The sequence below is a fragment of the Salmo salar genome, chromosome 09 (genome assembly GCF_965601325.2).
Source record: "Salmo salar chromosome 09, fSalSal1, whole genome shotgun sequence".
NCBI classification, from domain to species: domain Eukaryota; kingdom Metazoa; phylum Chordata; class Actinopteri; order Salmoniformes; family Salmonidae; genus Salmo; species Salmo salar.
The window spans coordinates 20,725,281-20,740,682 of NC_138299.1; the positions used below are offsets into that span (position 1 = coordinate 20,725,281).

General features: G+C 42.9%; 2 protein-coding genes across 5 annotated transcripts; both read left to right on the forward strand.

Moving 5' to 3' along the window:
• Nucleotides 1–544: 544 nt before the first annotated feature.
• On the forward strand, nucleotides 545–4,674 carry LOC106610845 (actin, alpha cardiac muscle). Its single transcript, XM_014210475.1, has 9 exons — nucleotides 545–671; nucleotides 2,224–2,374; nucleotides 2,564–2,692; nucleotides 2,826–2,936; nucleotides 3,051–3,135; nucleotides 3,526–3,687; nucleotides 3,832–4,023; nucleotides 4,135–4,316; nucleotides 4,445–4,674. The coding sequence occupies exons 2-9, from the start codon at nucleotides 2,246–2,248 to the stop codon at nucleotides 4,586–4,588; spliced, it is 1,134 nt and encodes a 377-aa protein (XP_014065950.1). The 5' UTR covers nucleotides 545–671; nucleotides 2,224–2,245; the 3' UTR covers nucleotides 4,589–4,674.
• Nucleotides 4,675–5,285: 611 nt separating this feature from the next.
• LOC106610844 (rho GTPase-activating protein 11A) lies at nucleotides 5,286–13,696 on the forward strand. Of its 4 annotated transcripts, none has more exons than XM_014210473.3 (12): nucleotides 5,286–6,050; nucleotides 8,102–8,169; nucleotides 8,322–8,418; nucleotides 8,533–8,789; nucleotides 8,892–9,052; nucleotides 9,164–9,301; nucleotides 9,465–9,539; nucleotides 9,959–10,126; nucleotides 10,224–10,362; nucleotides 10,554–10,662; nucleotides 11,473–11,593; nucleotides 11,748–13,696. In XM_014210473.3, the coding sequence occupies exons 1-12, from the start codon at nucleotides 5,919–5,921 to the stop codon at nucleotides 13,292–13,294; spliced, it is 3,012 nt and encodes a 1,003-aa protein (XP_014065948.2). In that variant the 5' UTR covers nucleotides 5,286–5,918; the 3' UTR covers nucleotides 13,295–13,696. The 4 variants fall into 4 exon arrangements, with proteins under 4 accessions (XP_014065948.2, XP_045579417.2, XP_014065947.2 ...); XM_014210472.3 differs by having other exon boundaries at nucleotides 5,287–6,050; nucleotides 8,889–9,052; XM_045723461.2 differs by lacking the exon at nucleotides 9,959–10,126 and having other exon boundaries at nucleotides 8,889–9,052.
• The last annotated feature ends 1,706 nt before the right edge of the window (nucleotides 13,697–15,402 follow it).

The following is a 15,402-nucleotide window of genomic DNA, read 5'->3' on the forward strand; positions in this document are numbered from 1 at the left end:
AGGTGCCAGGCGCACCGGTTTGAGTGTGTCCAGAACTGCAACGCTGCTGGGTTTTTCACACTCAACAGTTTCCTGTGTGTATCAAGAATGGTCCACCACACAAAGGACATCCAGCCAACTTGACACAACTGTGGGAAGCATCGGAATCAACATGGGCCAGCATCCCTGTGGAACGCTTTCAACACCTTGTAGAGTCCATGCCCTGACGAACTGAGTCTGTTCTGAGGGCTAAAGGGGATGCAACTCAATATTAGGAAGGTGCTCCTAATGTTTTGTCCACTCAGTGTATATGAAGCATTTTAATGAAGAAGACAATTTAAACTGACCTAACAACATGGCCTGACATTAAGAATAACATTATAACACCCAGACATATTTTCTTTAGAACATTCCCTTTTTTCTAGAACAATCCCTTTTCACTTCTCTCATTTTATTTCTAAAGCAGATCAGTCTGGCATTGTTCAGGAAGAATCTCATCATTCTGAGGAGTCTCATCCCACCTGCTCACATACATTTACTTCTAATGTTGTTTTCTTTTTTCTAGCAGCTCTTATTTGGACTTATGTGAACTCCAGGCTCCGCCCCTGATCCCCAGACCCGCTCTTATTTAAGGGGTCCTCTCACTCTCGCCCTTTGTCCCAGTGGAAGCATCAGTCTTGCAATACAACTTGGTGAGTGCATATTACTTGCATATTATTACTACTTATTTCTATGGAAAACATCCGACTTTGTCAGGACTGGGAGTTCACTTTTTGGTTATTTGAGTACATCTTGACCTGGCACTGACCAGACAGAGCTGGTCTCTGACATTGGATGTAGTGTTTTACCAGGATGAATTCTTTGTAGCTTTATTGAGGGATGAACTAGAAGTACACTTTAAACTGAAGTCACTGCTTATTGGAATGAATTGATGGTATCGCTCCAAAATAATAAGCAACATTCAGCTATTCAGAGATTTGTGAATGATAGATTACTTATCATGAGCTGATTGTGAGGAGGGTGCAGGTAATTATTGTGTAATAACTTAGTAAACAGTTACCGGTACACTGATCAATGCTGGTTTGGTCAGGTACATCTAAAAGTGTCTAATAAAGGAAGCCATTATAGGGAGATGGGGTAAGGAACCATGCTGTAAACAGAGGTGTTACAATGTGCCGACAGCTGCTCTCTGGGTTGGCTCCAACTCTCCCATGCCTGAAATAGCTCCAGATAGGTGTCCATGGAGGTCAATGTGGCACAATGTGTAAGCTGTGTTTGTAGTAGCCAGGGTGTGGAGCTTAAAATAGATAGCTTGTCTTGCCTGCTGTTGCCAATGATATGGCCCTTTTTGGAGCTACCTCTATGGCCCTAAAATGTCCTAGGAACCATCATGACAGCTGAGATACAGTATTGGTAGGGGCACAACTTTCACTGGGGACGGGGGGGACATGCCCCCCCCCCCCATTCTGAAATTGCATTTTTGCCCCCCCAGTTGTATCATTGGAATGTGATACAAAACAAACGCATCTCTGTGCTTTAGGACCATGCGGACGCCTCCGAACGGTCGGGTAGGCTGTTTGCAGTGTTCATCCGACTAAAAAGATTTATTATAATTATAATTATGTCCTCCCCACTTCAAAAACCAAAGTTGCGCCCATGAGTATCAGTAACTTCACAACAAGCTTGGATATATATATATTTTTTAAAGCATACATTGGTTAGGATTCTATAGATAGCTGCTATTTTAAATACAAGGAATTGATAACATTTTCAAAATACATTTTAGTCATTTATCAGACGTTCTTCTTCCAGAGCGACTTACAGGAGCAATTAGGGTTAAGTGCCTTGCTCAAGGGCAAATTTAAAGATTTTTCACCTAGTCGGCTCAGGGATTCGAACCAGCCCAATGCTTATAACCTCTACGCTACCTGCCACCAAAATAGTTATAAGACAAGTTGTAAAAATTGCACTGCAGTAGTAAAATAAATACAACTATATTAACCATTGTATGAAAGAGAGAGCAGTATATTATCTTCCAAAAGACACAAAAATGCAGGATATTGAAAAACCTGGATTTGCATGGAGACATTTTCCATGTCAGTACAGTAATAAATTGTCTGTGGTTGTGAACAAAAAACAATTAGGAAAGGCCTGCTTGAAATGCAATCAATGGTTTGGGAGGGGAGGGGGTTACAGCTGTTTCCACCACTCATTCTCAACCTTATATCTCTCTGTCACCCACAGACCATACCAGTAAAGCCTAACCATGTGTGACGACGACGAGACTACTGCCCTTGTGTGTGACAATGGCTCTGGCTTGGTCAAGGCTGGATTTGCCGGAGATGACGCTCCCCGTGCTGTCTTCCCTTCCATTGTGGGAAGGCCCCGCCACCAGGTATTGTACTTAGGAAAAACTACCACGACGTAACTGGGGCTGGTATAGATTGTGTCATTGTACAGACACAGATTTCTAGGGGAGGGGTGTCAAACTGTGTCAAAAAGAGTGCAGTATGTTGCTGTGCCATCTGTCATGTAGGCTCTGATGATTATAGTGTAATTCCTAAGCTCTCTTTCTCTTCTCCAGGGTGTGATGGTGGGTATGGGTCAGAAGGACAGCTACGTAGGTGATGAGGCTCAGAGCAAGAGGGGTATCCTGACTCTGAAGTACCCCATCGAGCATGGTATCATCACTAACTGGGACGATATGGAGAAGGTGGGTCCTAGATTACAACATCTTGCACTGACGTCAGAGTCTTGGTATTTATTTTGGCACAAGACTAGTATTAAATATATGCAGCATAACAATATAATAAACAGAGAACTTCAACTCTCTTATATTCTTGCAGATCTGGCACCACACCTTCTACAATGAGCTGCGTGTTGCCCCTGAGGAGCACCCCACTCTGTTGACAGAGGCTCCCCTGAACCCCAAGGCCAACCGAGAGAAGATGACCCAGGTACTTGTAACTCCTTTATTCCCCCAATTCAAATCCAGGTTATCTGTTAGAAGCAATGCTATGGTTAACCGTCAAGCAAACTTCAGAAATATCTCCCTTATTCTTGTGTTATAGATCATGTTTGAGACCTTCAACGTTCCCGCTATGTATGTGGCCATCCAGGCTGTCCTGTCCTTGTACGCCTCCGGTCGTACCACAGGTCAGTATTCCAGGACACTGCCTCTTATATGTGCCAATATCAACCATGGGTAGTTGCTATATTACTGATACAATATGTAGTTTGCTGTCACACATTAGTGGTCAATATGACAACAGGAGACAACTCAAATCAAGTTGATGCACATGTTACAATATGTTGAATAAGTGTGCTGTTTAGTTGTCAGAGACAGCTAGATGAATTGTGCCCTGGTTGTCGAGGACGTGTTAAACCCTGTTTAGAAGGGTATGTGGCACACCTACCATTGATGTCAGCGGCATTGTTAGTTTATGATGTGACAAATGCTTGGAATGATTCCCATATGACAGCCGGCCATTCCTCTGTCAGTCATGTCTGTCTGACTCACTAATGTGCCTTGTCTGCTCCCTATAGGCATTGTGCTGGACTCTGGTGATGGTGTGACCCACAACGTCCCCATCTATGAGGGTTATGCTCTTCCACATGCCATCATGCGTCTGGATCTGGCTGGTCGCGATCTGACTGACTACCTGATGAAGATCCTGACAGAGCGTGGCTACTCTTTCGTGACCACTGGTAAGGATGTGTAGGAGAGCTAACTGTCAACGTGGTTATGCCTCATTTTTTAGATTATTGTAATTTCTGTGTGATTACAGCAATCTCTTGCTGTGCAGTTGTGTGAAAGTTCTTCATCCCATCCTTGAAACTTGCCCCCCTTAGCTGAGCGTGAGATTGTGCGTGACATCAAGGAGAAGCTGTGCTATGTCGCCCTGGATTTCGAGAATGAGATGGCCACCGCTGCCTCCTCCTCCTCCCTGGAGAAGAGCTACGAGCTTCCCGACGGTCAGGTCATTACCATTGGTAATGAGCGTTTCCGTTGCCCAGAGACCCTCTTCCAGCCTTCCTTCATTGGTGAGGCATGCTTATGTATTATACGTTATGGTTGCATTACAAAATGCTATTACAACAACAAAATTGTGTGTTCTGTGTCAATTACTGGACGTCTGTAATATCTTCTATCAGGTATGGAGTCCGCTGGTATCCATGAGACCGCCTACAACAGCATCATGAAGTGTGACATTGACATTCGTAAGGACCTGTATGCCAACAATGTGCTGTCTGGTGGTACCACCATGTACCCTGGTATTGCTGACCGTATGCAGAAGGAGATCACAGCGCTGGCCCCCAGCACCATGAAGATCAAGGTGAGGGACAATCCTACCATATTAACCTTCTGGATGTCAACTATCAAGTTAATTGAAATGTTCAGGTATGCATATGCAGTGAGTCTATGTGAAACTAAGCAATTTTCTGTACTATGTTCATCTTCTAGATCATTGCTCCGCCTGAGCGTAAATACTCCGTCTGGATTGGTGGCTCCATCCTGGCTTCCCTATCCACCTTCCAGGCCATGTGGATCAGCAAGCAGGAGTACGATGAGGCAGGCCCCTCCATTGTTCACAGGAAGTGCTTCTAAACAGTCTACCCTCTTCACCCATACATTTGTAATGTGTCATTTACTGTATATACATGCTGTAATAAAATTAGATCCTTGTAACAATACATTTGTTTTGACTCTTTTCTGCATTGTAGGGTGGCAGGTAGCCTAGCGGGAGAGTGTTGGGCCAGTAATTGAAAGGTTGCTGGATCGAATCCCTGAGCCAACTAGGTGAAAAATCTGTCAATATTCCCTTGAGCAAGGCACTTAACCTTCATAAATTGATCAAGAGTATCTGCTAAATGACTAAAATGTAATTATGATAGAGGCCTATTAAGATGCCATATACCAACTTGTAGATCTATCTTTTATTCAAATGTAAAAGCACATAGAAGTATTTAATTTAAAACGTGAATATAACATTTTTACAGTATTGTTGGTATTCATATTTTACTTGCCATGAGATCATATTAGATATGTCCACATATTTCTGGCCCAGTTTCTAAACTTCACAGTAGCCTATCTTGAGTCTAGCAATCAAGCTGTTGCCAGTTTTTTTTTATTGCATAATTTGGACAATCTACATATTTAACAATTTAGGGATATTCAATGCACAGTCTGAGACTGGTACAGGTACAGTAGCTGCTCAACGGGCACTTATAAAGGCATCTGCATTTCCTTTGTGTGGGTCTTGATATTTGAACCCCTTCTAGCCAATCAGAGCGCAATATGTAGAAGCGCTGCCGTTTGAAAGATAAGAAAAAATATTTTAGGGAAGCGTAGTCTGCAAGCAATGTAGCTAGCTAGGGCAATTAAGATTAGATGAAAACAATAGAATAGTCATATCGTTTTCGACACATGTATTCAAGTAAATACTAGAATATAGATTTAGGCATACTGTACTATAAATTAGCTAGTACCGCTAGCTATGAGAATCGTTATTGAGCTAGCTAACTTTCTAACGTTAGCTACAGCCGGCTAGCTAACTGTTAACAGTAGCGAACGTGGGCTTGCGACACAATAATGATAGCGCCAAACAGGGTCGATTCTGCTGGGACTGGATAGTTGGCACAGCGGTTGTTTTTATTTGATGGTCGACCTTTTATTTGATGGTCGACCTAGCTAGTTGCACGTTGTGTCGAAGGATTTGGTTTGTCAAATTAACGTTAGATGGATTGTTGTGAATGAGAAGAAGCGCGTACGCAAAGAGTTGCTGATTGAAAGGAAGTGCGGACGTGGGATAGTTAGCTAGCCACTTATCTAGCTGTTATGCTAACGTTAGAGAAGGATACGCATAGATGATCTGCTAGTTGGCAGCTGTGTTGAACATTTTAAGAAGGCACAGTGGAAGTTATTGTTAAAGTGAAAGATGAAGTTCATTGAAAGAAATGTGATGCGTCTGGCTGTTGTGCAACACCTTCGTGCTGCTTATGGGATAAAGACGAAGAATTGGAACAAAAACAAATCTCACACCAACTGCAAGTTGACAGTTAGCCATTCGGTAAGTCTGTCTTGTTTAGTTTGCAAGCTAGATACACACTTGAAACGTGCACAATTTTAGACAGAAGTGTCAAACTTTGGTTGTAAAACTGCCTGAATTAGTCAGCTGGATAAGTTCCTCGTTTGTGAACCATCCTGCCTGACTAATTTGCATCATTCGGTGCACTTTCACCAAAGTAGCCGTCATGACTCACAGTTCCATTACATGACACAAGTCATTGTATGAAGGCGTCATCTGTAGTTAGTAGTTTTTTGCTACAATCCCCGACGCTCGGGTTGAACATTAACATGCTTCGCTTGCGGTACGGTTTTGGAAGAAAAATTACCTTTCATATCAGATATATATTGATAGACACCTTGTTAGTGTTCCCACACATCCATATATCCATGTTACATTGCAAGTTTATAGAAAACAAGATGCAACCACCTGTGTTAATGAGCTATCTGGCATCCCCTGAACATCTGTGTAAGCGTAACGTTACAGTAACTCGGGGAGTGAAACAGAAGTGTAGTTTTGTTGGAGGCACCCATAACTGTGTGTATCTGTTCAAAACTGCTACAGTACAGTAAGTGTATCTTTTTAATTTTAAAGATTATTCCAAGCTGATCAAAGATAACGGCCATATGTTTCGAAAGCCATGTTGCTAGTGATTTATTATTGACTCTAAAAGTTACAACACATCGTTCGGATTGTTGTTCATGTGAGGCAGTCGTGGGCGAGGCTAATGATGGCTGAGAACTGTAGGAAGAAGGCAGAATTCTGCCTAGAATTGTCAAGAGTTAACTTTCACCCAGACCCATTTGTTAAGCCTATCATTGTAATTCACTTTCATTGTTGGATTAATGTCAGTCTGTTTGCTAGCCCAAGATGTACTCTTACTGAGTGTAATGTTACCGTTACTCCGTATTAAGGTCCAAGGACCTGATGTTATGTTCAGAGGTAGACTGACTCTGGCAGCCAAATACTCAATCTAAACGTGAATTGAATAAATGTTGTATTCGGCGCACGTGACAAACTTAGATTGGATTTGATTCTCAGTGTGATAGTTTTCTAGAAACACAAAGCACTTTACTTTCATATCATGGCTGCGTGCGAACACCAACCTTATAAAGGTGTCTATCAATTTAACCTTTTGGAAAATTATTTCTCTCTGATATGAACGATAAGGTCCTTATGCTTCCAAAACCGTACCGCAAGCGATGCATCTGTATGTTCAACCCGAGCGTCAGGGATCTTTAAAAAAGGACCCCGTAAAGAATGTCTTTGTCCAATGACTCTTATGTGTAATGTAATGGAACTACATGTCGTGATCAATGGCTAGTCTCTCAGCCAGAACTGAGTTGGAGGTTCACTCCCCAACAAGTAATGGTGTTAAGGGGTTGACAAGCCATAGCTATCTAAGATGTATGTATTTAGCTAGCTAAGTGAATTGTTCCTTGTCTTAAATGTGAGTCAAAAAAATGACAATAGAAGACACATTTGGGTCAGTCTGCCCTGTTATGACAAATTCCTAAAGAGGCATACATAATAGCAGACTGTTTTATTGAGCTTGGTGATGAGAGAGTAGCGCAAGGAATGCTTGCCTTTGGCAGGTAGACTAATTTGATTTAAGGCAATTGGTTTTGTCCATTTAACTCATACATTCTTTCAAATGTACTGGCAGGAAATCTATTAAATAAATGGCACAGGGCTGTAGTAGGCTATAGGCTGTTGTTTTTCAAAAGCACATTTAAGCACTTGTTTTCTAGTCTCTCCCTCTAAAATACTTAAGAGAACTGTTTGGCACTTGGCAGGCACAACATACAGCTAGCCTGTATTTGATCAGGTGATGAGTTATAAACTACCGCCTTGGGCAATGGAATGCGTAACCGTTCTAAACCAGTTGTCATTGCCTTCTGCAGAGTAAGGACGATTCACATGTAAAGACTTGAGTTCCCTTTCTCAGACATTTCTGTGGTTTGATTGATGGGGTACCAAATTGAAGTTTATTAGTGAGTTAGGCCTATATAGGAGGATTAAACCAGTGGAAGTAATGACGTCTCTTTTTCCAGGTGAAAGTATTTGGTGTACCGCTGGAGAGCCTTCCGCAGTACAATGTGGAGAATGGCAGTGTACCATGGTAAGATAAACACCTGTCTTAGCTAGAACTTCTACTTCTTTTTAACTTCTACTTCTTTTTAACTCAATATTTTGTTGTCCTCTATTTGTGTGTATTAGTCCAATTATTTGTCCTTTTCAAGGTCTGTTTCTCCCATCCCCTTGCTTTCCCAGCTTTCTCATGGATGCGTGCACAAGTCTGCTGGAGCATGTGGATACAGAGGGTTTGTTCAGAAAGTCTGGTTCCATTGTCCGCCTGAAAGCACTCAGGGTGAGTGATGGCTGGAGGTTGACCCTGCTGCAGTTGACCTTGATATGAATAGTGAGGCCCTGGCTGCTAGGATAGTTAAACACAGGGCATCATTGTTTGTTTTTGTCTGGGTAGGCGAAGTTGGATAAGGGTGAGGAGTGCCTGTCCACTGCCCTGCCGTGTGATGTTGCTGGCCTGGTTAAGCAGTTCTTCAGGGAGCTACCAGATCCTGTTCTGCCCACAGAACTGCATGATGCCTTCCTCAAGGCCCAGCAGCTGCCCACAGAGGAGGAGAGGACCTCTGCCACCCTGCTGCTGTCCTGTGTACTGCCTGACAGAAACATGAGCATCCTACATTACTTCTTCGCCTTCCTCCACAAAGTCTCTCAGAGGTACAATTTCACAAGTTTGTCTCGTAATTAAATAATATATCTGGACCATTTTGGACTTGGGCAATCATTCTTTCCCACCCTGGTTTTGCTTTGTCTCAGAAGTGGTGTGAATAAGATGGACAGCAGTAACCTGTCTGTGATCCTGGCTCCCAACCTCCTGCACGCTGGAGACGGGGCAGACAAGATGAACGCCAGCACAGAGAAACGCCTCAAGCAACAGGCAGCCGTGGTCCACTGCCTTATAGAACGCGCTCTGGATTTTGGTAACAGTTCAAGCTTTGTTATTGTAGCATCATTAATCAACTGGGGATTAAATGTGATAGTTAAAAGTAAATGTCTATAGCTCACAGTTTCTAAATGTGTCTCTGTGGTAGGTGTGGTACCTCAGTTCATCATGGAGAAGATTCCAGCCCTGCTGGGCTGCGAGGCTGTTCTCTCCCCTACTCTAGATGGATTAGAGGAGTTAGACACAAACTCTGGGACCAAGAGGAGACACAGGCGCAGTTTAGGAGGTCAGATACACTGGAAAAACTGGGCACGACATTACCTGATGTAGAATACATTTATTCTGTGTAGCATTTGGTCATTGAAATTATCCAGTGCTGTAGGCTTATCGCTTTCTCAGTAAAGCTCTATTGAATTTCAAAATCTGGAATGTTTTGTCTCGCATTTCAGATATGGTCAATGGAGCTCGGAATAAGTTAAAAACAAATAGAACACCCACAAATACTCCCCAGTCAGACGGATATGGTAGGTATTTATTCAGGTTAGGTCACGCCTCCTGCCGTCAAATGAGAGCATACCCCCGTAGCTCTAACACATTCATCTCATCCGGTTTACAACAAGGAATCAGCTGCTTGACTTTCACAGAAATGAAGAAACTCTTAATTTCAATTTGATCGCAGGTTGTTTTCATTTGCTCATATGTAGTGAATGAGTAGCAACGCTGTCTTGTTAGCATTTGTTCCCTATTATTACGTTAAATGATTTGATGCTTGCCCAAATTGTCTTGCCTACTCTTTGCCTGTGTGCTTGTCCATTGGCTTTAATATTCTCCATCAATGCAAATCCAGAATCCTCGCAAATGATTTCAGTTGACTCTGTTCTGAATAATTTTCATTGGGAAAGTTGGGGAACATAAACCTAAATTCACTCATGATTTTTCCCAGTTTTTTCTTCAACTCCCGTGATAATTACTCCCAACTCCAAGAGAAAACTTCCTTTGGAATCTGGTCAAAGTTATGGCTCCAGCAAGAAACGGAGATCCATCAAAAAGAACCTTGTTTTAGAGTTACTACCTAATGCTCTGTTTGGTGGAAGCTCTACTCCTGTACCAGGTAACACGGCCCTATATAATCAAAATGGGTGACGTAAAAAAATAAGAAGACTAAAAAGAGGGTGTGCTGAGTGTTCCCCTTCGTTCCTGTTGTTCAGGATACATGGACCCCGGTGCTTCAGAATCCCTGAACTCCTCCCAGAATGCATTGTCCTCAATTGGGAGGTCCAGCAGGCAGTGTGCCAGCTCTGCAAGGAGAAAGAGCAAACGACTGAGTCACCGGCATGTTGTCAACAGGTACATGCATGCATGTGGTTTATCAAAGGCTATTTCCCAATCTTATGTGGTAATGACAATGCATCTTGTTCCTGTATTCAAGTTGATAACAATCTGAAACGCACTAACCTTCTTGAATATTTGTATGTATAATATGTCTAACTTGACAATGGTTGAAACGGTATGCTCACATGTTCTTGTCTGTTTTTCAGAGTGGAATCAGGGAAAGCTGGTTGCTTCTCTCCCAAGGTCACCAAGAAAGAAAACGTTTGTAAGTCCCTGCGCCTGCGCTTCAGCCTGGGCAAGAGCAGCAGAGACCCTGTAAGTTCAGATACCCATGTATGACCTCACACTGATTATCTGGTCCTCAAATTGGAGGGAAAGACTGCTCTCAATCCCAACCTTGATGACCCCCTATTGACCTTAACTGTACTAATCAAATATAAATAATGAACCGTTATGCATTAGGGTGCAATTGTAAGGTACAATTTAGCACGGAAGCACTTATCTAATATTTTTAGGTTGTATTTTTAGCTTTAATCTTTGGATTAACTACTTACATTTTGTCTGGCGATTTATGGCAGTTTTAGCGTATTCATGTTTACTTTCAATAATGCATGATGGGTTAATAAATTGAACGGAGCCCATTTTAAGAGATTATTATGAATTGTTCCTATAAGTCAAACATTTTTGTTTTCATGACGGGAATACCGTTATTTCTGCATGACTGTTCTGTAACATTTGATGGAATGTTTATACTGATTAACTAGTGAACCAAGATGTTCATACTCTCAATTCTAGGATATTAAATATTATTTTAGATTTGTGAAATCTTAACATTTTAAGACTTTTAAAACATTTAATATATTAACCAAATATTATATTTACATAAACGGAACTGTAACCTGGTTTAGGTACTACAGTAATTTTATAGTGCGTCATAATGATGTATATTTGCAATTTAATAAAACATTGACCAAAACATTTCTTCAGAGTAACTTTTTACCATATTCCAAAGACCCTTAAATACCAATCCTTCAGTCATACATCTAAACAACGTTCTAGTGCACGGCTACATCTAGATTCTTCCATCCCAACAATGTCATTTCTCATTCCATGCTGGCGATTCAGAAAGAGGGTTCAGAGTCCATTGGTTGGCGACTTGCCACTCAAGAGAGCACCACCAGTTTTCGTTTCACCAAAGATGCCGAATTTAGCCCGACTGTATTGCAAAACAAGAGCTCGTCGAATGGTGAGTCCATATTTTAAAAACGAACATCATTCAAAATGTACTTTCATAATTAATGTGCTAAGAGTTAAAGTAATGCATGAACTGGATCAGTGTTTGTGTTATATGTTGTCCCTTGAGGGAAGCACTGTCTGCTACTGCCCACTGTACTCCACAGGCTCCAAGTTCTACAGTAAGTCAGAGGACAACCTGCTGACCCCCCAGTGTGACGACGGCAGTGCCCTCCGGACGTCCTGGAGCGGGGAGACCGCTGACGAGGGTCTTGTCTTGGGCGGGGGCTCCTTCACCGACACACCCATGAACATGTGCCTGAACAACAACTACTACTCTGAGCCTGCCATCGTGGTGGCCAAGCCCCCCATGGTGGCCAGCTTCCCCAAGAAGCTGTGCTGTGGCTCCAGCGCTGAGAGCCTGGAGAGTGAGGGCTCGTTCAGCCAGTCCCAGACCGGGCCCACCTTACTCAAGCTCAAAAGAGCCTTCACTGAGTCAGGCAGTGACCTGCAGGCAGTCCCGAGAGGCCACAGTGCCCCCTCAGGAGAGGATAAGGCATCACAGCCTGAGAACACCGAAACAGATTCAACTCCTTCTCAATCTTCAACACTCAAAGGTGCATCACCAAACAAAGAGAGTTCTAGCATGCCAACACCTCACAGGTGTCTGGCTGATGACCAGAACATCACATTTGGTCAGATCAAGTTTGTTCCTCTGTCTCTCTTGTCTATAGACAGCACCCTGTTTGAAGTGGGAGGGTGTGGCAGTCTGTCAGAGAAGGCCTGTGACCGGTCGCTTTGTGCTGGTGACAGCGGTGACAGATCTGTGGAGGAAGAGGCAGAGACTGTGGCTGACCAGGTGAACTGCAGTAGGCTGATCGATGCCCTGGACATCCAGAGCCCTGCTCACTTCACACGCAGTATGGCCGCTGGGGTCCAGACCACTCCATACAGAGCCTCAGGGCTGGAGTACTTTCAGGAGCTCAACACCCCTCTACCCCCCATGGGTACAGTATCTGTAATGGTAGATGATAATGTGGCTGTGGCATCCCCAGAGCCCAGTACCCATCCCCAGAGGCAGGAGCATCAGCAGGTGGAGCAGCCCTCCCCAAGCACCCTGGAGACCTGCAGGGTAAGGGTGGCAGACCACATCCAGCGCTTCAACAAGCTTGTCCTGTATTCACCTAAATCACAGGCCAAAGCAGTCAGATCCCCTCTCAAGTTCCAGCGTACCCCCGTGCGCCAGTCTGTCCGCAGGATCAACTCTCTGCTGGTGGACAGGAGGCCTGCGGTGGTTGGGAACACCTCCAGCCGAGCCCAGGACACCCCCACCCCTGTGGGAAAGGCTGTCAGCCTGGAGAGTGGCCTGTCTGCTGGGGCTCAGCTCCAGCCTTACCAGTGCCAGGCAGACAACCAGAGAGGCCTCACAAATGACAAGGGCCGCTCCACAAAAACCCGCCCTCCTCCGGTCCCACCCAAGAAGACAGCCAGCATCATCCGCAAGCCCAGGAATTGCGCTCTAGGCGACGTGACCAACAAGTTACAACCTAAGGCCAAAGGTGACACACCCATTAAGAACAGCCCAGGAGGTGAAGGTCAGAAGTCTGTGGTGCAGCAGGTGGCTGAGAAGGATGTGTGTTGCTACAGAGGCTCCCCCAGGAACCCCCTCAACGATTGCAGACTGCTGTCAGCCACCAAGCCCATAGACCTCTAGTCTGGGTGAACTGCTCCCTTTACTATGCAGGTCTCCCTATCTGGACATAGACAGTCACTGTATGACTCCAAAACATTCCCCTCTATGTTTTCAGGGTTTAATTTATTTTAATTTCTAGATGCTGTTCTCCATGAGCTGTGTTTGCGGTGACTGATCTGATGTATGGCACCTTTTTTTGCTCTATTGTTGGTAAAAGTGGAGTTTTGCAAATGCATATCAGTGTAATGAATTGAGTTTGTTTTGTAGTCTGTTCGACTAGTGTGAAAGCCAAATGTTCAAAGGTTGGGTGTATGGCTGGAAGTTTCTAGATTTTATATTTGCTTTTACATATCTTTTCATTGAGTTCGTCATTTGGTAAAGGTCTACATAGCAAACTATTTCCCCTAAAAAAAAATAAAACATTTAATGTATTTTCTTTAAAAATATATATATTTTGCATTGGATTAAACCATATGAACCGATCAAGGCACCTTTTGGGCAGATATATTGATAAAACCTTTCAAGCGGTATTGATTCAATTCACCTCTGCAGTTACAGTCCTAGTATTTCCAATCTCTTCAGAAGTAGGGCATTACCATGTGAATTTTTGTTAAATAGAATAATAAGTCAACATTCAGAACACTTATTTTTAGTTTGGAATAATTCATAATACTGTGTGCATTTGTCTGCACAAATGCTGCAATAGGACATTTTATTATAATTTAGGGAAACAACACCTTGACATCACTACTGGTCCTTACAGCTTCGTTCCACAAGGGGGTGTACTATAGTCACTTGTTTGGGCAGCTGCAATGTAGCATGGGTACTGTATGTAATCAGTGGCAAAACTTGACTATAGGACCTAGGACTTCAGACTGACAAAAAATCTTCCCATTTACGTTGTATCAAATCAAGAAAATAGCATCGCTTAATACGCCCGACATATCTTCTGTAGTCCGACTGGCATTGACACGTGTGACACACAGCATAAAATAATGCGACCAGAAAAACCAAGAAAACTGTTTACACAACCTGTGGTAGCCTAACACCACTATCACACCATCACCAATAGCGACAACAACAGTGTCACATCAAAGATGACAGGCTCGTGGTGCTGAAAAGACATCGACCTTAATACCTGTGCACATGGCGCTGAAGGAGAGACCGTTTTGGTCAAACACATAGACACGGCTGGTATGGTGACTGCAGTCACACACAGCATCAAATAATGTTAAAGAATATGCAGCCCATTTACTCCCCATGAAATCATAACCATACAATTGCATTGCAAATATATTTCTGTAACGTTCTTCCCACTAACCGGTGATCTAAAGTTTAAATGCAACAATGTTTTACGATCATTATTTTCAGAGAGATTGCTAACAGCAAGTGAGCTGCAACAACAAAAAATTGCCACTCACCAGGGGATGGTTTGTAAACTAAGTTTGAAAGTTTATCTTGAAATTAGCAACATCCACTTTGAAGTTGATAATAGCCACTGCAGCTGCTATTGCCGTTGTCACACTACTACAACACAAGCTAGCTAACACTGATCACATTTACATGCACGCCAATATCCCATTATTATTCAGGATACTTAAGTATTTTGTTATTGAGTAGATGCATATAAACACCATACATATCGTGTTTACAATAACCGGAAAAGGCTTGTATCCAGGTTATGAGAAACCCAGATAAGATGCCTGGGATATGCTGATCTTAAAAGGGATTACATTTTACATTTTAGTCATTTAGCAGACGCTCTTATCCAGAGCGACTTACAGTAGTGAATGCATACATTTCATAAATGTTTTTCTCCGTACTGGAGACTGCCACGTAAACATCTTTTACTGTTTACTGTTTTTGTTTGCACAGGCTCAGTTTCGCATATCGTGGGTGTTGTGTGATGTTTTCATCTGATGTTCAAACAATCACTTCAAAAAGTAGGCTTACCTGTGCATTTCGATCCACTGTAATTCCTTAATTTATTTTGCAGATACTCTGTACTGGACTGTATAGCCTACTGGCTACTTTCACCCCTAGTTTAGACAAGTTTCTGCTTATAATTTCTGACATTTGGTAGGCCATATTATAATTTGACATTTGGGAGGCCATTTGTTTATCAGCTA